This window comes from Amblyraja radiata, chromosome 7 (assembly GCF_010909765.2).
Source record: "Amblyraja radiata isolate CabotCenter1 chromosome 7, sAmbRad1.1.pri, whole genome shotgun sequence".
Classification (NCBI taxonomy): domain Eukaryota; kingdom Metazoa; phylum Chordata; class Chondrichthyes; order Rajiformes; family Rajidae; genus Amblyraja; species Amblyraja radiata.
Window position 1 is genome coordinate 18,583,008 of NC_045962.1, and position 21,821 is coordinate 18,604,828.

General features: G+C 46.2%; 1 protein-coding gene across 1 annotated transcript in view; it reads left to right on the top strand.

Moving 5' to 3' along the window:
• Window positions 1-21,821, top strand: part of tfpi (tissue factor pathway inhibitor) — a 64,618-nt gene that overhangs the window by 29,395 nt on the left and 13,402 nt on the right. Inside the window, exon 3 of the mRNA XM_033023797.1 lies at window positions 5,101-5,277. Coding sequence (XP_032879688.1) covers window positions 5,101-5,277 — 177 coding nt within the window. The remainder of the gene's footprint in view (window positions 1-5,100; window positions 5,278-21,821) is intronic.

The window sequence follows — 21,821 nt, forward strand, 5'->3', positions numbered from 1 at the left end:
AACCTCAGACAGCAAAGTGGTGCAGTGGTAGAGTTGCTCCCTTACAAGGCCAGGGACCCGAGTTTGATCTTGTCTGCGGTGCTGTCTGTACGGAGTTTATACAGTCTCCCCGTGACCATGTGGGTTTTCTCCGTGTGCTCCTGTTTCCTCCCACATTCCAAAGACATACGGTTTATAGGTTAGACAGTACAGCCAGTACACTATGAACTACAGACATTGAACTACAGGTTTATTGGAGAAACAGCATCTCAAATTTTGCTTAAGCAGCTTACAACTCAGTGGTATAAAAAATGATTTCTCTAACTTCAAGTAACCCCTGCATTCCTTCTCTCCATCCCTCCCCACCCAGGTCGCACCAGCTTTTTGTTCTCACGGAGCAAACATCTAACAATGGCCTGTTTCCTTTATCGTCGTTACTTTTTTGCATATCTTTCATTCCATTTGTTCTATATCTCACTACATCACCGTCTATATCCCTTGTTTCCCTTTCCCCTGACTCTAATCTGAAGAAAGGGTCTCGACCCGAAACATCACCCATTCCTTCTCTCCTGATATGCTGCCTGTCCCACTGAGTTACTCCAGCATTTAGTGTCGATCTTTGGTTTAAATCAGCATCTGCTGTTCCTTCCTAGACAGGTTTTTATGTGAATTGACCTGTAATTTGTCCCTAGTGTGTAGGATAGAACTGATGTGTGGGTGGTTGCTGGCCGGCGTGGACCCGGTGGGCTGAAGGACCTGTTTCTACACTGTATCTCTAAACTAAACTAAACCCTACAGCTTTCGGCTGGGTCTTTATGCAGTAGCGAGGGAGTGGCATGTGTTGAAGGTATCAGCTCTTTTTTTTCAAATAGATTAAGTTGAGACCCCTTCTGCTCTCGTGTTCCTGTCAGGTTAGTTGCAATGTTTTTTTCATTGGTATTTTTTTAATCAACATTTCCTGATGCAGTTTATTTGTGTGATATGCACCTGGAGCTGTGATTGTGCAAATTCATAAATGTTTTAACTAGATTTTTGATGGTATTTTTCTTATTTGCTAAACAAGGTCATTTCATGATCATCCCGTTTCTGGAGCAGTGTTCCGAATGACTGTAGTTTAGTTTAGTTTAGTTTGGTTTAGAGATACAGTGTGGAAACAGGCCCTTTGGCCCACCGGGTCCGTGCCGACCAGCGACCCCCACACATTAACATCACCCTACACCCACGAGGGACAATTTTTCAGTTTACCAAGCCAATTAACCTACAAACCTGGACGTCTTTGGAGCGTGGGAGGAAACCGAAGATCTCGGAGAAAACCCACGCAGGTCACGGGGAGAACGTACAAACTCCGTAGAGATAGCACCCGTAGTCGGGATCAAACCCGGGTCCCCAGCGCTGCATTCGCTGTAAGGCAGCAACTCTACCGCTGCACCACTGTAGAAGCTAAAACGTTCTGTTGAACTAGTTCAGATCATATAAAGATTAATTGTTAATCATAACCGCCAACTGTAACTCATCATTACTCCAGTATATTTAGATTCATTGCTTTATATGAACTTGATCTTTTAATTTTTTGCCTTCCCCTGCTTCCTGGGTCTGGGTCTAGATGTGTTGCTAAAAGCCAGGCTGAGTCAACAGTGACGTTTTCCACTCTTCAGACAAGAGTTAGCTGTCTGTCTTAATTCTTCGGTTTATTGGCCAGGACATGAGTCCCAATTCGTGCTGTGCAATAATGTTTTAGTAATTAAACAGTTATGGTGAAAACATGCATTACTAATTCTTTCCTGATGGAGGCTCTATGTGTCCGGATCTTGCACAATATCAAGCAGCATAACAACCAGAAAATTGAAGAACCACTAACCTCAGCTTTTAGTTTAGTTCAGTTCAGAGTTAGTTCAGAGATACAACACAGAAACAGGCTCTCGGCCCACCAAGTCCGCGCCGACCAGCGATCCCCGCACACCAACACTATCCTACGCACACAAGAGAGAAATTATAATTTTACCAAGTCAATTAACCTACGAAACGTGTGAGTCTTTGGTGCGGGAGGAAACCGGAGCACCTGGAAAAAAGCCACGCAGGTCACGGGGAGAAGGTACAAACTACGTACATACAGGCAGCAGGATTGAACCCGGGACTCTGGCGCAGTAAGGCAGCAATTCTACAGCTGCGCCAACCTGCCACCCATTTGGTTTAGCTATGTCATGCTTCATGCTCTTTATAAAAGATCATTAAAAACAGGCACGACACCAGGGCAGCAACTGAGACGGAAGTTGGACTGCTGGCTCAGAGGCTTGGTTTTGATCCTGACCTCAGATGCTGTCTTGGTGGAGTTTCTATGATCCTCCCTGTGACCCCGTGAGTTTACTCAGTGCTCCGGGTTTCTCCTGCATTCCAGTTAATTGGCTATAGTAAATGTCCCTAATTTACAACAAAACTAACAGGAGTTTATGCACTTGAAAGAGAGAATAATTCACTAGACTACGGGGAGATAAGAGGGGAATAGGATTAATAGGATTCTCTGTTGGGACTCAGTCTGGGCTTGTTGGCCTATTGGGCCTGTCCCACTTGGCGATTTTGTAGGCAACTGCCGGCGACTGTCATAGTCGTCGCAGGTCGCCGAAAAACTGGCGACAACCTGCGTCATCCTGGCGACAACCTACGACAGCACCTACGTCAGGAGAAGTCAAGCTACGCTCATTGGCAACAAACCCACTGTCGCCGACAATTTTTCAACATGTTGAAAATTCAGCGGCGACCAGAAAGACGCTACGACTTTTTGCACGACTGAGGAGAATACTCCCGGCAACCACCGGCGAACATGTGGTGAGAAACTAGTCGCCTGAAGTTGCCTAAAAAAACGCCTAATTGGGACAGGTCCATAAATGGCCACCAGTCTAGTATGAACTAAATTACATCATTCCGCTTATAATACTTCATCACTTCCATCGTCAGAAGGTATGGATTGAATGCTATTTGTTGCTAACTAACGTATGTGCAAATTAAGGAATGGATTACAAAAAATTTTACTCAGTTGGCCATTTTGTTACCTGACAACTGCACAGTTCAAATCCAATCTGAGACACATCTCTCTGCCCCACATCCCTCTCCTTCTTCAAGACCTTTTGGCCATTCCTGCTCATATCAGCTTTGGGGGTCCGATCCATTTTATTTCCCTTAATGCATTTATGCATCGGGACAGCACAGTGGTGCAGAGGTAGAGTTGCTGCCTTACAGCGACAATGACCCGGATTCAATCCTGACAACAAGTGCTGACTAAAAAAGAGTTTGTATGTTCGTACGTTCTCCCTGCGACCGCGTGGGTTTCCTCCAGGGGTTCCGCTTTCCTCCCACATTCCAAAGATGTGCAGGTCTGTAGATGAACTGTCTTCTGTAAATTGTCCCAAGTGTGTAGGATAGAACGAGCGTGTGGGTGATTGCTGGTCGGTGTGGATCCGATGGGCCAAAGGGCCTGTTTCCACACAGTATCTCTAAACACAGCCCAGACCATCACACAAATCAACCTCCATTCCATTGACTCCATTTATGCCTCATGCTGCCTCGACAAGGCCACCAGCATAATCAAAGATGAGTTGCATTCTGGCCATACCCATTTCACCCCTCTCTCAATAGGCAAAAGTTATAGAAGTGTGAAAGCGCATACCTCCAGATTTAGGGACAGTTTCTTCCCAGCTATTATCAGGCAACTGAACCATCTTACCCATAATTGGAGAGCAGTCCCGAGCTGGTATCTACCTCATTGGAGACCCTTGGACTATCTTTGATCGGGCTTTACTGGACTTTATCTTGCACTAACAGTTATTCACATTGTTCCCTTTATCATGTATCTGTACACTGTGGATGGCTTGATTGTAAACATGTATTATCTTTCCGCTGACCGGGAAGCACGCAGCAAAAGCTTTTCACTGTACTTCGGTGCACCTGACAATAAACTAAACTCAACTAAGCTCAGTTTTTCTCATAGATTGTAGTGACTCTCCGGAGTTCCCCAGCCGAAAGGCTAGATTAGATTTAAAGAGGAGGTAAATGCAATTTTCAAAGGTCGGGGAATTGAGAGCAGTGTGGAATTTGCACAGAAATGGCTCTGGGGCAGATCAACTTTTATTATAATGACTGGAGGTGCAGGTGGAACACCAAGTGGCCATCTCCTGCCCCTCTGTCTTTGGTTGTTCTTAGTGTCCTTGTATATCCATCACTTCAAGTTGATTCTTTTAATGTGCAATATTCTCTATAAATAAGGTGCTGGTATCTCCCAATGATCTTTTAACACAAATAACTCTTTTTTTTAAAGTGTTCTAAAACATTAGTATTAAAACATTAAATTGTCATTTTGTTTACTTTTTTTGTGCATTTGTTAAATTTACTAGAAGGACATTTTGCTATCTACAAGGCAAATATTTGTAGTGTGGTCATTTTCAGCCGAGCAGTGAAGAAGGCTTGGATATTGCATGCTATAAATAATTGTATGAATGGTTGCATATCACACCAATTGGATTGCTCTGGATTTATCGAGAGTTTCATAGAGTTATACAGAATGGAAACAGGCCTTTCGTTCGGCCCAACACATACATGCCGACTAGGATGCCCCATCTAAACTAGCCCCATTTGCCTGGGTTTGGCCGTATTCCTCTAAGACTTTCCTATCCATGTTCCTGTCCGTGACATTTAAGTGCTGTTTTTGTACGTGCCTCAACTACCTCCTCTGGCAGCTTGTTTCATATACTGACCAGCCTCTGAATGAAAAGTTGCTCCCCAGGATTCATTAAATCTTCCTCCTCTCACCTCAAACTTAAGTCCTCTGGTTCTTGATTCCCTTACCCTGGGCAGAATGTTCTGTGCTTTCACCCTTTCTATTACCCTCATGATTTGATGCACCTCCAGAAGATGCTCCCTCAGACTTTTGTTTTCTAAGGAATAAAGTCCTAGTCTGTCCAACCTCTTCCCATAGCTCACTCCTTTGAGTCCCAGCAACGTCCCCGTAAATACTTTCTGCATTTTTTCAGGATTGATAGCTGAATATTAACACAAAGTATATATATTTTAATAAATGGTAAAGTTATTGTTGAGCAATATTAGTAATATTGTCGTGTATTTCTTTAACAGATCAGAGAAACCCTTGTGATTTGGAATCTATTAGTGGCCCATGTCGAGGGTATTTTCGTCGGTACTTCTATAATAAACATGCTAAGAAGTGTGAGCTGTTTATATATGGAGGTTGCTTGGGAAACAGGAATAACTTCAGAAGTGAGGAACATTGTCTGAAAATATGCCAAAAGAAAGGTAAGCAAAATTAGCCTCAATTATTTGACAATAGACAATAGGTGCAGGAGTAGGCCATTCGGCCCTTCGAGCCAGCACCGCCATTCAATGTGATCATGGCTGATTATTCCCAATCTGTACCCCGTTCCTGCCTTCTCCCCATATCCCCTGACTCTGCTATATTTAAGAGCCCTATCCAGCTCTCTCCTGAAAGTATCCAGCGAACCGGCCTCCACCACCCTCTGAGGCAGAGAATTACACACTTACAACTCTCTGTGTGAAAAAGTGTTTCCTCGTCTCCGTTCTAAATGGCTTACCCCTTTTCAAGCTTGCTATCATTTGGAGATTTGGTGTATTAAAAGTATTTTTTTAATATTTATTTTATTAGAAGCAATTGTACAAGAATAAAGCAATCGGCATGAGAGTTATACAATTGTCGTACAGCTTCATTTTTTACATTTTATAAATTGATACATAATTCGAGAAAAAGTGGAAAAAGGAAAGAATAAACAAAAAGAAGAAAGATGCAAAAGAGAGAAAATAAAGACCCCTGATCTACCAGAGAAGTGCAAGAAGAAAAAAGAGAAAAAATAAAATAAAAATGGAGATATGCCCCACTGTCCTTCCCCCCCCCCCCACCCCCGCTCACCCATCCCAAGCATTGGTTTTAAATTTGTGTTCAACCATTCTGTTGTTGAAGAAATTCAGTAAAAGGAGACCATGTTTTGGAGAATTGGTCTACTTTATCAGCCAAAACAAGCCTAATTTTTCTAAATGTAGTGTCTCGGACATTTCAGTAATCCACATCTTCACTGTGGGGACTGTTATCTTTTTCCTGAATTTGTGTATTAAAAGTTAAATAGATATGTCAAAGATATTCCCAAAGTACCTTATAATTTTGATAAGGTTTTAAGAAATAGAAATGCATTTATGTGGATTGTACCAAACCCTCATTGACTTAAAATGCTTTGCAGCCACAAGAAGTAAAACATATTATGATGGTAGGTCACTAAATAATGGGGGTACATATTATGTCTTGTCTTTCATTTTGATCACAGAGGCAGATTCGTTAGATCTGGTTAGATTTTAGAGTTAGTTGTCTTTCATTTTGATGGCAGAGGCAGATTAGTTGGTTTTGGTTAGAGTTAGATTTAGCTCTTCGGGCTAAAGGAATCAAGGGATATGGGGTAAAAGCAGGAACGGGGTACTAATTTTGGCTGATCAGTCATGATCATATTGAATGGTGGTGCTGGCTCGATGGGCCGAATGGCCTACTCTTACACCTATTTTGTTTCTATTATGGGGCTCCGTATTTGTCTAAGATGGATTTCCTTCAGATCCAATTCTTTCTGAGTAACATGTTTAAGCACTAGTCAATGTAGTGAGCCAAATAATTTATATAGTAAAGTTCTGTAACATTATTTGTCAATTGAAAATATTGTTGTTTAACTTTAATTAAGACCATGGTAAAATATAGCTTAAAAAATGAATGTTCTTTGTGTTGTGTAAGGCAGATGGCATCTGTGTTAATGTAGGCATGGATTAACCAAGCATCAATATCTAGTCAGTGTTAATTCCTTTCCATCTAAATCTATCAGGAAATAAAAATTACCTGCGGATGAGTGTATATTCTCTAATGAAAATACACTTGGGACAAAAGTAATGGTTGCTGACACCAAGATACAAATGTTTACAAAAGCAAGCTACATGTTGAAGCTATGGGTCACTTTCACACTTTAAGATGCTATTCTCGTGGGCATTTCTCATAGTTCACTTTTGCCAAGTTGAAAGATACAAAAATGAAACTGATATTGTTGAATTGATATTGTTCATGCAGTAAAACTGTACCAAGTATGCTTGATTTAAACACTGGAGTGTTTCCAATTAAATTATAAATACATTTCTGTCAACTAATCATTTAATTCCTGGCTCTGAACTTTTCCAACACCAAGTCCCGGGATGAAGTGCCAAATTAAGTTTGCACTAAAGTTTACAAGGGAAAAGGGATCAGGTGACCACTGAGCTGGCGGTGCTGTTTTGCATTTGGTAATGAAAAAATAAAGTATTCCAGTGACTTAAAAAATAAAGTACCCAGGGCTATATGTATATATTTATGTATGTACTTAATCTAAGAACCACTGTTGCATAATGTTAGTACCTCCACCAATGTAAAGTCACAAAGTAAAAGACTCCTCAATTTCCTTCATTGCATTGAGCACAAGTCTAGGGAAGTCATGTAGCTCTGTAGGACTTTGGTTAGGCCGCTCTTGGAATATTGCGTGCAGTTCTGATCTCCCCATAACAGGAAAGATGTGGAAGGTTTGGAGAAGGTGCAGAGGACATTTAACAGATGGCTGCCTGGATTAGAGGGATTCAAATACAGGAAGAGGTTGGATAGACTTGAATTATTTTCTTTGGAAAGTCGGAGTTTGAGGAGTGACTTGATTGAAGAATATAAAATTATGGGAAACAGATTGGGTAGACAGAATCTTTTTCTCAGGGTAGAAATGTAGCTATAGCTAAAAGGTGAGAGGGGTAAAGTTTAATGATGTGTGGAGCAAGTTTTTAACGTAGAAGATGGTGGGGACATTGAACACATTGCCAGGGATGATGGTGGAGGCAGTTACAATTGTGGCGTTTAAGAGACTTTTGGATAGGCGCATGGTAATGCAGGGAATAGAGGGGCACGGTTCATGTGCGAGCAGATGAGCTCAGTTCCGCGAGGCATCATGTTCGGCACAAACATTGTGGGCCAAAGTGCTGTACTGTTCTATGTTTCATTATATGTAAACAGTTTCACAACAATTGAATTAGGGATCAGCTGTGGTGAGCAAGTAATCCTTCATCCAGGAAGGCCATGTGCATTGTGCTGGTACTTTATTGACATTTTTCAGTCAATGATTTTGCTATCCTAACTCCCAAAGGTAGGAGGGTGCTGCTCACAGTGAAACTGACACTCACCATTGAATTGATTCCTCTATGCTCCTTGATAGTGTTGCATTCAATTGGGATCATCAGCTCATCTGTTTTAACATGGTGGCACAGTGGTGCAGCAGTAGAGTTGCTGCCTTGCAGTACCTGAGACCAGGGTTCGATCCTGATTATGGGTGCTGTCTGTATCTAGTTTGTACCTTTTCCCTGTAATTGCATGGGTTTTCTCCTGGTGCTCTGGTTTCATCCCACATTCCAAAGATGTGCAGGTTTGTAGGTTAATTAGCTTCTGTAAATTGTCCCTAGTGTGTAGAATAGAAGGAGTATACAGGTGATCGTTGATCAGCGCAGACTTGGTGGGTCGAAGGACCTGTTTTCACGCTGTACCTCTAAACAATCCAGTTGTAATGTATACCTTTTTATGTTGGCAGCAGCCACATACTGAGATTGGACAGAATTTCAAGATCATCACCAAGTTTGTATACATTTCTTTCACTGCAGTCATATTTTGTACTGGGAACTGAGTGATGGTGGAAGAGTTCGAGGTGGGAAATGATTCAGGAGAAAACTGCAGTGAGTGGCACATGCCACATCTATAAGTGATAGTAACAATAATCTATCACACTAGCTTCTGCTGCTGTAATACATTAAACACCACCCTTAGCTTTCATCTGAGTTTGCAAGGGAGCTGAGGATTTGTGGATTTCTGTGATAAACGATAGAATAAATCCCAAGCTCAGTTTAATCAATTCCATTCCCAACAGCAACATAAATGCGACTCTGCTTAATACGCAATAAATTAATGACTTAAGAGGAAAGTATTTTGATTTATTTTGAAATCAAAGCTTCATTAATTTCTGATACTTAATTTAATATTCTAATTTAAATGACATTCCACTAGGGAATGATTATCTCAAATTCAAGTTTTCTGCAAAGTTTTTAAAACTATTTTATTTACAAAGCAATCCCATTCAGAACAGTCCTTTCTATAGCATGGGCAATGATTGCTAATGATGATACTGAAAATACAAATGGCAAACTAAATTTAGGGAATATGCAAGTGGGTACAGTAATTTGCAAATGGAAACAGGCACAGAGATAGAGGATATCTCCTCAAGGTATGCCTACTATATCTCCTCAAGGTATGCCTACTTTGAAGAAGTTCTCCTCCTCTCTCCGGAGACAGCATTTCCTTCGCTCCATAGATGCTGCTGCACCCGCTGAGTTTCCCCAGCAATTTTGTGTACAGAGATAGAAAATGGATCTTGCCACAGCCGATTTTATAAGCACAAAGTAATCATAGTGTTGAACTTTAAAATAATGCTGGCGTTGTGAGAAATAAGATTTAGGTTTAGGTTTGTTATTGTCCTGTCTAAGGAGGTGCAATGAAAAGCTTTGTTTTTCATGCTATCCAAATAGATCAGATACATGACACTTATATACAATATGGTCAAACTCTAGTAATAAATAGAACAAAGGGGAAGATACAGAGTGCAGAATATAATTCTCAGCATTGTAGCACATCAGGTCCATAGACAAATTCCAATGTCCACATGAGAAAGAGGTGAATTGGACAGTACCCCAGTTTATGGAAGGACCATTAGCGAAGGGGAAGTAGCTGTTCCTGAGTCTGGTGATGGGTGCTTTCAAATAAGGACATCCTGGAATACTAAATTAGTTAAAATAAAAATTTCCAGGTTTTAAGGTAATGACGTCTGAACAGTTACAAACTAAAACTGACTTGGCCATTATATGTATCCTAAATAGGAACCTTCTATTTTCAGCCAGATCAACAACAATGATGAGACTGAGATAGGAAATAAATTGGGAATCTTGTGTCTTGGTGTCCGAATAACAATCTAACCCTTAACAACAGCAAAATGAAATAATTGTTTGTTGAGATAAGGCAGCAGTGGGCACAGGGTGGAGAGTGGGATGAATTCAACCCTGTCCTTGCCAACCCTGCCCTCATCAATGGAGCTGCTGTAGAGATGGTCAACAGATTCAAGGTCCTAGGCATATTTGTCACCAGAAACCTAACCAGCTCCCTTCATAATGATGTGGTGATCAAGAGAGCGCATCAGTGAATTTACTTTCTTAGGCATCTGAGAAGATTCGAAATGTCAGAGGATTCTCTTGAATGTCTACACATGCGCTGTAGAAAGTATTCTGATAGGGTGCATCTCTGCCTGGTATGGCAGGTTTGCTATCGTCTGACCTTGCACAGAGTGGTAGACATTGTCCAGTCCATTAGAAGCTTATTGCTTCTTTCCATCCAGCCCATCATGATGGTGCGATGCATCACCAAGGCTGGAGATATCATAAGGTCATAAGGAATAGGAGTAGAATTAGGCCATTCATTCCATCAAGTCTACTCCGCCATTCAACCATGGCTGATCTATCGTAGACACGAAATGCTGGAATAATCAGCGGGTCAGGCAGTATCTCTAGAGAGAAGGAATGGGTGACTTTTCGGGTCGAGACCCTTCTTCAGACTGATGTCATGGGAGGACAAAGAAAGAATCGGCGACAGTAAGACTGGTGGGAGAATTGGGAAGGGGAGGGGATAGAGAGAGAGAGAAAGCAAGGGCTCTCTGAAGTTAGAGAAATCAATGTTTATACCGTTGGGATGTAAACTACCTAAGCAAAATATGAGGTGCTGTTCCTCCAATTTGTGCTGGGCCTCACTCTGACAATGGAGGAGGCCCAGGTCAGAATGGGAGAGGGAGTTGAAGTGCTGAGCAACCGGGAGATCAGATAGGTTAAAATGGACTGAGCAGAGGTGTTCAGTGAAACAATCGCCAAGTCTGCGTTTGGTCTTGCCGATGTAGAGAAATTGACACCCGGAACAGCGGATACAGTAGATGAGGTTGGAGGAGGTGCAAGCAAACCTCTGCCTCACCTGGAAAGACTGTTTGGGTCCTTGGATGGTGTCGAGGGGGGAGGTAAAGGGACAGGTGTTGCATCTCCAATAGCTGATCTATCTCTCCCTCCTAACCTGTCTGAAGAAGGGTTTCGGCCCGAAACGTTGTCTATTTCCCTCGCTCCATAGATGCTGCTGCACCCGCTCAGTTTCTCAAGCATTTTTGTCTCCCTCCTAACCCCTTTCTTCTGCCTTCTCCCCAAATTCATCAAGGATGTTTGCCATCCCGGCCATTCCCTTTCCTCTCTTCTATCTTGGATAGAGTTTGGATACCCAGATGCCCAGACTTAAGAGCAGCTGTTCCCCCACTGCTATGAGACACCTGAACCTATCACCTTTTTCACACCCCCTTCCCGGAGATGCTGCTAACGGACTCTTACTATTAACTCTATCTAATTCACTTATTCAATTATTGCACTTTGGTATTGTTTTACCCTCCTTCAGATTGCACTTCAATCTTTATACAATTCTACTGTTTATCATATTGTTGTATTTATCATTAATATAGGTATACAGCTTACTCTGTGGGCTTTATGCAAATCTAGAATGGAAGGAAATATACTCATGTGAATCTAAATCTACTGTGAAATTCAGTAGCAATAAGCGGTGTGAAGATTGAGCAGCCTTGACGCAGGAGTCCTCTGAAGCTGCAGCAGCCTTTGACAAATTTCTTTCCTTGAACTCCACATCCATTTATTTTCCCCCATGTCAACCTGGCTTTATTGCTTAATTGTAATCCCAGGGAGCGAATTTGGGTGATGACTAGTGAGACAACTGGCCCTACAGTGACAATGTTCAAGTGGAACATAGACCAGTGCAGGATAGGAACAGGCCCTTCGGCCCACAATGTCCATGCCGAACGTGGTGTTGTTAAATTAATCTCCACTGCTTGCATGTGATCCATATCCTCCCATTCCCTGCATATCCATGTGCCTAATAGCTTCTCAAATGCCACCATTGTATCTGCCTCCACCACCAGCAGCACATTCCAGGCACCTATTTCTCTCTGTGAAAAAACTTGTACCTCACATTTCCTTTATATTTTGCCCCTCTCACCTTAGAACTATGCCCTACAGTCTTTGAAAAAAATTCACGGTGTCCAGCGTGGAGATGATGGTGATAGAGCCGAGAAGCATATTGAAATGACAGAAACACTTACACTGCACGTATAAATATACCACAAAAGATACAATGTTAATGAGGGCCGAAGCCCAGATTCTTGGACTTTGCATGTTACCCAGGGTTTGTGCAGGCTTCCTTAGGAAGATATCCATTGAAATTTTCGATTTTACCGTTAGTTGAGGGAGCAATCTTAACTCTTTCTGTACGGTGGCCATTTTCATGATCAGTATGGAGTCAATGGAATTGACTTTTTAATTGACTGCTGTACCTTACCTGAGAATTAATTATGTATTCATCGATTCCACATTAAGAGTCTTTCCCAAACACAACCATTAAAAAATGCTACGACCATCTCATGCTATTAAGGGATAACTATCTGAAAGTAATCTTGAAATCGTGTCGGTAATTTTTCAGCAATTGCCACAGTTGGGGATTTGACATTGTGGACCCTGTTGTCAGCCTGAAGACATCAATACAAATATGCTTCAGCAGCAGACAACTGCCTCTGTCTTCAACCTCTGTCATTTTGTTTTCTACCCATTGTAAATTGGAAGGGAAGAGATAGAAACGGTTTAAATCGAACACTGCAGAAGGTATTGAGTGACAGCATTTGTGAATCCAACACACCAACTGCAAAGTGGTCAAAATTATTCCTTTTTTGAAACTCAACATATTCAATGTGTTTAAGATATTTGTAAAACACTCAGTCAAATGGATGGCATTGTGTTTGTTGTCTACTGCGACAAACTCGGTTGATTCAATGTTGCACTGTTGACCTGAGTTTCAATGTTGTTGCTTCTTCATCCTTCATGAAAGGGGAGTGGACTTCTCCCACTTCTAATGGAATTCCAACAGATGTTGGACATTTATGGAGAATGCTCTGCCCACAATCTCTCTTGAACTGAGGAGAATTTCTTTGGCCAGAGGGTGGCAGATCTGTGGAATTCATTGCCACAAACGGTTGTGAAAGTCATGTCACTGGATATTTTTAAAGCGGAGATTGATAGGGTCTTCATTGGTAAGAGCATCAGAGTGGAGAAAGCAGGAGAATGGGGGTTGAGAGGGATAAATAGATCAGCCATGATCGAATGGCGGAGAAGACTTGATGGGCTGAATGGCCTGATTCTGATCCTATGTCTTGTGGTCCCATATAAATAGCGTAAATACAGAGGAAGTTTTTGGCAAATGTGGATAATGAGGTCCACTGCTGGACTGTTGCCTCCCCCAATTCTTCTAACCCCACCTCAGAGCAGCACTGGCTGCTCAGCACTGTTTGCCACATACACTTGGTAATGGGGATAAATGCCCAGATCATGGGGATTTTTCCTCCTTTCCACCTCACTGACCACATCAGTGGAAGCTAGTGCAGGCACCAGCAAGTAGACTCCCCAGGCATAGGAGACATATTTATTGTTAGCCTCTTTTTCTGCTACTTTATCCCCCAAAAAATGTTTTTGGATGTGCCTCTTCCTACTTTGAGGTTATATCCCATCTATTGCAGTGGAACTAGCGCCACATTTTTCTCCATAATGCGAAATGCCCATAAGAATATGCAATTGTCAGTCAGTTCTTGGGGGTTTGCTAACAGTTTAAGGTAGACAAAAGTGCTGGAGAAACTCAGCGGGTGCAACAGCATCTATGGAGCAAAGGAAATAGGCAACCTTTCGGGCCGAAACCCTTCCAGGTACGAGATGGAGGCGCAGGCATGTCCCGGGGAAGCAAATGTGGCTTTTGTATCGGGTCTGGGTTAGGATGTGGCCGTTGAGTTGGAGGGAAGGGGGAATCACAGACGGGGGGCAGTCAGAGAGGAGGTTGTAAAACTGTGTTCGATTGGAGGAGGAAAACTTCTTCAAAGTAGGCATATGTAAGTTATTTGGGCAAATCCTCCAAAATTATGGAAGAAATTGAATAAGCACATGGATATCTTAAAAGACAAATTTGCTGGCTGCAACGGAAAAAAAACCCCCTCCAATACACATCAAGAATCAAACCCGTCTGGCCTGTGGACTTGGACATCACACAACGGTGTGAACAGGGAAGGCTGAGACGGAGATAACGAGATTCTCTTGGATACACAAAGGGAGGAACCAAGCTTCAGCAGACGGTGGTAAACAGGCCAGCACAAGCACAATCACCATCGGGGATGATAACGATCAGGCTGAGGGATCATGACATCAGCAAACCCCTTATCATCGGAAGCCTATTGTTCATGCCAGATCGAAACTGGGAAACATCAAAAGAACCCCTTCTATCCAGAGGACCACCTGGGGGTTTCAAAGGAAGCTCAGGTATAAAAGTCGAAGTCAAGCCAGAACTCTCTCTCTCTTCCTGCTCTTCCTGCTCTGCTGGACAGCTCGTGGGCCTGCATCGACTTCGCTGTGAGTATCCTGGTGACCTGGTGAATTTCCCGAAATAGGAGGTTGAGGGGAGAAAGGTCAAGGGGGAGTATGCTTGCAAGTAACTTGTGTTAAAGTAAGTTTTACGACGTGCCCGATAGTTTTCGTCCATAGTTTTAGTTTAAAGCATAAGTTTAGCCACGCATTGTGTAGTGTTGGTGAGATTCGATTTCTCATTGTTTAATAAAGCCTGTAAATTTTAGACTTGCTTTGAGTCCATCTTGGTTTCTGTTTTCTCTCATCGGCACACTCTGGTCAATTCAACCTTTTATCATATCCCACCATAATTCCGAGGTCTAGAACCTAGGGGAATCCTTTTGTGGAGTAAAGGGAAAAACAAAACCCCTACAGAATGGCGACCGTGACAGGACCTCGGTGGTTTGGGATATGTGATTTGTCAGAGGGGGTGAGAGAACGTAGCAAGATGGAGGAGAGAATCTCCTCTTATCTGTTTAAAAAGATCAATCTCACCAAACAATGGGTGATAGCACTGTTGAGAGCTGAGCAGCCCGCAGAAGCTGCAGCTCAATGGACGGAAAGCAAACTGTATAATAAAGGGCAGGAAAAGGCAGTTTGGCTAGCGTGCCTATCACAGCAGGTAGCCAATATGCAGAGACAGATAGATAGACTGGAAGAGCAACAGAGAGAAGCTAGGGCCAGCGCTGAAGAAAGCGCTAGAGAAGGGGAAGGGCTATCTGAGGAATGCAGTAAAGCCAGGCAGTGTATCTTGCAGGCGAGGGAGTCCCACAGAAATGCCCAGGAATTCCTCCAATGCCAGGTGGTAGAGGCAAAGGAGAGGGAAAGGAACGCCCAGGAACTCCTGGCTCAGAGTACACAGAAGTGCAGGGAGCTGGAGGGAAAGTTCCAGGATATACAAGCAGCATACAGGGTGGCCCGTAGCGAGCTAGGCAATAGTGATCACGGGCCTTGCCAGGCGAGGATAGCGCAGCTGGAGGAGACTCTGTCCAAGACTAGGGGACGGGTTCACCTGGTAGGACCAGGGGGGTCCCCCGGGGGCAGAGGGCTTCCCTCAGCAGATGATTCCCCAGTGGCAAAGGGGAATAGACCGCCTCCTGAGGCGCCGGGGATAGGTCCGGGTCGGCAGGTGGGGTTCGGGTTGTCCGGGGAGGGACAGGCCCAAGGAGGGGCGGGAGAGCACCCTCAGTTAGCGGCTTCCGCGCCATGTGTAGCACACCACGAGGTGGTGGGGTTACCGATCATGGTGGGAGAGCCAGGGGTAAAGGGGCAACAGCCCAGAGTAGGGCAGATGTGCCCGGCACGGCAAAGGAAATATGGTCCCCCGGTAGGGCAGGCAGATAGGGGGCCCATAGAGAGTGATATCATCATTCCCCATGGGGCACATGTGCTGAGGGGGATGGTGGCTCAGGTTCCCAAGTTAACCAGGGCAGGAGACCCGTCATTGCATTTTATGGAGGTGCAGCAGGCAGCCGACATAAACGATTGCGATGAGGTAGAACGGGTAAAGCTGCTACTGATGACCCTAGATTCATACCTATGCAAGGCGGTGACCTCCAGGGAAGGGGGAAGACCTGAAACATGGGTAGCGGCACAGACAGCGGTTCTGGAGGCCATGGGGTTGAATCAGGGTAGTCCTTTCACCAGGGTGGGGGAGACGAAGCAGCAGGTAGCTGAGTCCCCGGACATGTTCGCAGACAGGCTGTGGGCAGTGTATGAGGGAGCGTGTGGGATGCCTTTAGATAGGCAGAATTTAGATGGGAGAACAGCTCACTGGCTGAAGACTCTGGTGGCGAATTGCCTCCCGCGAGTTAGGGCAAGGGCCGAGCACTGGTTCGACCCAGCTGACCCAAACCTTAACGAGGCGGAGGTGATCAGGAAGCTCACCCTTGCGTACCGCAATGGAGAGAGAAGTGAGGAGAAGCCCTTCAAGGGCAAGGTGCACGAAATAGTACCGGCACCCCCCAAAAGGAGGCAGTGGAAACAGGAAGGCAGCCAGACCTCTTCCGAGATGAGGCCGGTGTGCTACGGGTGTGGGAAGCCCGGGCACTACAAGAGGGAGTGCAGAAACCTAAGTAGAGCAGTGGGGGATAGGACCCCGGTAACAATAAAAATAAAAGATCTAATTACCTATTTGCAGTCAAAGGCGGGAGGGTCCGGACAGGTAGCCATGGCAACAGGCCAGGGCGCGCCCGTATCCGCACCCCCGGCACCTTTATGACTGCCAGCGAAACAGCCCACATTCCTATGCCCGTTAGAGTGTGGCCCATGTGGGAGACCCTGGGTCAAGATGGAGGTCCAGGATGTGGTCGGGAGTTACCTGCTGGACACAGGTGCTTCCAGTACTATTGTCCACACGAACAACCCCCGTACATCACCTCCATCTGGTAGGGCGCCCTATAGTCCACGAGGCGAGGGAAATCAGAGGGCGGATTGCTTGGCCAGGGAAGGAGCCAGGAGTGGGAAAGCATGGGATCCCCATGAGGAAGGACAGGTAGCTGCAGCCAGGGAGCAGCCTCGAGAAAAGGAGAGTGCGGGAGTGGTTTTGGCACCGGACCGGACCATGGTCCAGGCACAAGACCCTATTTTAAAGGCTGCCTCAGCAGCCATTTGCAGGCAGGAGAAAACAGAGGGACCGTATGGGGGTAAAGACATGTCAGTGAAGGAAGGCATGTTATTCAAGGGAGATAAGTGGGTAGTGCCTTCCCTGTACAGAAGGGAATTTTTAAAACTAGCCCATGAGGGTCCAGGGGCAGGTCACCCTGGGCCAGAGACCACATGGCAGCGAGTAGAGATGGCAGGATGGTGGCCAGGGCTCAGGGAAGATGTTCGCGACTTTTGTGCAAGCTGTCTGGTTTGCGCAGCAAACAACCCAGACCCCCAGAAAAGGAAGGTTTCCATGGGACACATCGGGAGGGTGGAGGGGCCATGGCAGTCGATTCAAATCGACTACATCGGACCCCTTCCAACCGCTCAAGGGGGTTACAAGTACTGCTTAGTCCTTGTGGATGTGTTCTCAAAATGGGTAGAGGCCTTCCCTTGCAGAGCAGCCACCGCTATGGGTACGGCAAAAATCCTGGTTAGGGAGGTGTTCACCAGGTGGGGACTCCCACAGTTCGTGGAGTCAGATCAGGGGAGCCATTTCACGGGACAGGTCATGCAGTCCACCCTTAGAATACTGGGCATCAAGGCCAAGTGGCATGTGGCCTACCACCCCCAGTCCTCAGGTCCGGTAGAGCGGTTGAACCGGACAATAAAGGAAAGGATAAGGAAGGAAACAGGGGACTCACCCAACCGGTGGGTGGAGGTTTTACCCCTGGTCCTTATGGGGATTCGGGCCAGCCAGTCCAGGAGTACGGGGTACTCTCCCCATGAGCTTATGACGGGTCGGGTCATGAGAACGCCAATGCACATTATGGTCCCAGCCCTAACAGAGGGACAGCTCAGGGAAGTGAACCGGGACAAGTTTGCCAAGAGGCTATTTGAACAACTTAGACAGGTTCACTGGCAGGCAGCCAGAAACATGGGGGCCCAGCACCAAAGAAACAAGCTACTGCTGGAGCCTCGCAGGCATTGCGAGTGGGCAGTGGGAGACCAGGTAATGGTCAGGAGATATGCTAGGGTAGGGGTGTTTGAACCCTTGTATGCGGGCCCATACAACATAGTGGACAAAGCCAGTCCCATGGTGTATGCCATTCAGCTTCCCCGTAGAGTCAAATGGTTCCACATCAACCAGTGTAAATTGTTTGACCCCACAAGGGCAGGGAAAAGTAAGAAAGGGGTACATGTCAGAGAACAGGATCAGGAACAGACCCGGGTTGATGTGGAAACCGTAGGGGAGCCAGGTGAGTCCACAGGTAGTCAGCCTGAAGTAGCCGGCTGTGTTCCAGGGCGAGGACTGGAAGCAGCGGAGAAGGAGGCTGACTCCAGCCCTCCGCAGGCAGGTACCGTAGACTGCCTAAGAGAGGCAGAACTAGCAGAAGCAGAGGAGATGGAGGTATCACCTCTGGTGTGGGAACCCCCGGTCAGACGTAGGAGTGACAGGGTCCCTAAACCCCCAGTAAGGTGGTCCCCATCCCTAATTAAACCTAGGGCTGGGGCCGGCCACAGGAGGGCCGGGAAGGAGAGTGGCCGAAACAGGGCACTACGGAGTGCGGCTGGAGGGAGCCCAGTCTCCACAGGGAACGTAGGGGTAACTCAAAACCCCGTAGTGCAAAGGGAGGTGAGGGGCAGTCAGGCCCCTCGACAGGAGGAGTTCTGGCCTGCACGGGAGGGCCCACCAGAGGGGTGGCCCCAGCGTGACGGGGACCAGTTATGAGTTGGCCACCCGGAGACGGGTGGCGTTGTATATAGCATTGGTTTGTGTGTAAGTAGATGTAGTGTTTGGTAATTAGATATAAGGTTTTGTATAGCTACAGGGGAGTACAGGGACAGACAGTACGGGATCGAAGGGATGTGCTGTGGAAAAGTGGACCATAACAGACAAAACAAAACCCCAAATGCCATTTTAGGCGGATAGCTTTGTGGAGGCAAGGAGGTGTTTTGCTTTGTTTTCCAGATGGATAACCCCGCCGTATGGATGATGGCAATGATGTGCCTCCGAATGTGCGTGGCGCGTCGCGGGGACACGGAGGAGTCCATCGTATATGGGTGCTCAGGGGATAGAGCACCCCTCGTGTCTACTGGGCAAGGAAACCTGGTAGCGGATAGCCAGGCCGGATACTCCCATGAGGGAAGATGGCCTGGGTGGCTGGGGTCGAACTCGACCAGGTTCTCCAGCCACAGGAGCTTCGCCTACGGGGAAGCATCCATACCCTGTGCCGAGATACAGATGGCTACCGACCGGGTTAGGGTGACTGAGGGCAGGCGGGTGTGTTTAACCTGTAAGGGGGACGTTCCTTTGGGGAGATGGTGGTGGCTCAGGAAGCTGAGCTTGAACATGAGGGATCGATCCTCGGACTGGGAAAGACTGGACAATGATACCTACCGGACCATCACGGGGTCACCGGGAGGGATCACTGTATGTTGGGACAAATGGTGGGCCTATGACCAGGGGCTTTATTTATGTCTATGGGGGTCTGCCAAGGCGTGTCCGGTAGGGGCATCAATCACTTTCGTCAAGTGGTGGCAGAACCCCGGGAACGGGATAGATTGGGACCGCAGTGGGCAGGCATGTGTGGCCCCAAGGGCTGGGATGACAGTAAAAGCCACCGAATTGCTGGTTCAGGTGAAGAAGCCCCTACCCACAGCCCAACCGATCGACCCTCACAACTGTCCATCCACCACCAAAGGGCCGGAGAATGGGTTAGCACTTGTCCCAACAAAAAGGGTGCTGTACCAGGGAGTGCATTACGCTGTGGCCTCAGTAGTATTAAATTTGACTGAAGTGCGGTTACCCGCATGGTGCCCCCGCGAGACGGAATTATTATATCAGGCCCTGCTAAAAGACATGTTCCAGAAATTCCACAACCTGGATTTTGGGGACATAGACATAGAAGAGATGTACCGCGGGGGAGGGGATTTCACTTTGGGGTCCGGTAGGCAAAGACGAGGGGTGGTTAATGACGGGTTTACAGCATTTAACACGGGGACATCTATTATTAATAGCATGGACAACGTAGAACTGGCCTTGCAGATCAATCAGTTGAAGGGCCAGTTAAGAAAGGTTCTGGGGGAGGAAAATGCGGTGGTAGGATCGGGACTGCACGAAGAGGTGGCAATGACTCTACATCTAAAAGAAATCATAGCACAATTGGAGACACATGCAAAAACGATAAACGCTTTGATTAAAGAGGACCGGAATGCGTCCGATCAGGCTGCACAGAATGAGGTGTGTGGGCTGTATGGTGCATGGTTGTTGGGGGAGGGGAGGAGCAACCTGGAAGATCTGAGGCAAGGTCGGGTCCCCTCCTGGATAAGCAACCAGCACCTAGCAGCGCTACACCCTTATAACAGCACTTTGAGTCCTTGTCAGCTTCGTGTGGCCTCCGAGGCCTACCCGGTACCGGTGGATTGCGGAAAATCCAATCACACCATAATGGGAGTGGTCGTACGAATCCCGGTAATGGGAACCTCGGCACGACCAGCTCCTCTGTACCGAGTGGAGAACGTGGGAGTTGTTCGTGGGGGGGTGCATATTCGCTACGGGAAGGTCCCGCCCTATGTCATAGTGAGGGAGCAAGCTGTGACAGGCATTGACCTTTTGGGTTGTCGGAGCCGGGGAGCACAGGTAATCCTGTGTCCCCAGCACATGGGCGCTGAGGCTAGGCCTCAGTGTGGGTTCAGGACTGTTGGGGCACAGCCTATAAACTGCACCATGGAGGCGATGGCGGCAGACCATGTCCCTCCACAGGTGGCGTATATAGGCAGTGGGACGTACTGTGTCACCACAAGTGCCCAGCGGTATCAGCACGGATCACAGCTGTGGTGCCCGATACCGCACAGCAGCTTCTGCTTTAAACCCAGGGCAGAAGTCCATGTGGCACAGCAGCGAATATTACCCATCCCGGAACCTTCTTCGGTTCACCTCTCGGTACGAGAAAATGTAACTGACTTATTTGACTATGTTGCCCATTTTGGGTATGATATTCCCCCAGTGAATGAAAAATTAAAAGAGTTGCTGGTGGCGGTCGAGTTGTCGCACAAACACTTCTTCTCCCTGGAACAAAAGACTCTGGATATCGCCAGGGAGATCGAAGAGATCAAGTCTCCAAGTTGGTGGGACCTGGAGTCCTGGATCATAGTACCAGCATGGGTCCGCATCGTGTCCCATGTTCTGATCATCTGCCAGATGATAATTGTGGTGTATTTGCTATGCATTAATTGCAAATTTAAAAGGCGGAGGAGGATGGCCAAATTACAACAGCTGGTAAATCGAGCCGCCCGACGTCACCATAACGACACCCCATCACTGTAAAATGTCTGTACTCTAGTGCAATAGTTTTTGTACATAAGTTGTAATCCCTGCATTTTCAGGGAATGGTCGTGAGGGTACTGTATGGTTTGTGGGATTGATGTAAAGTAAAAGGTGTATAGTGTAAGTTAATGTGCTTCGAGGGCCTAGTTTAGCGATTAAGGGGGCTTTCGGGGTACATAATTTCACCTTCTCACCAGGAGTGTTTACAGCTCTTGAGGCTGGAGGATTGCCCACTAACTTTGTCAATCGACACGGTCCGTGCGAGCCTGGACGTGTCGTAGGGGCATGTAAGTTATTTGGG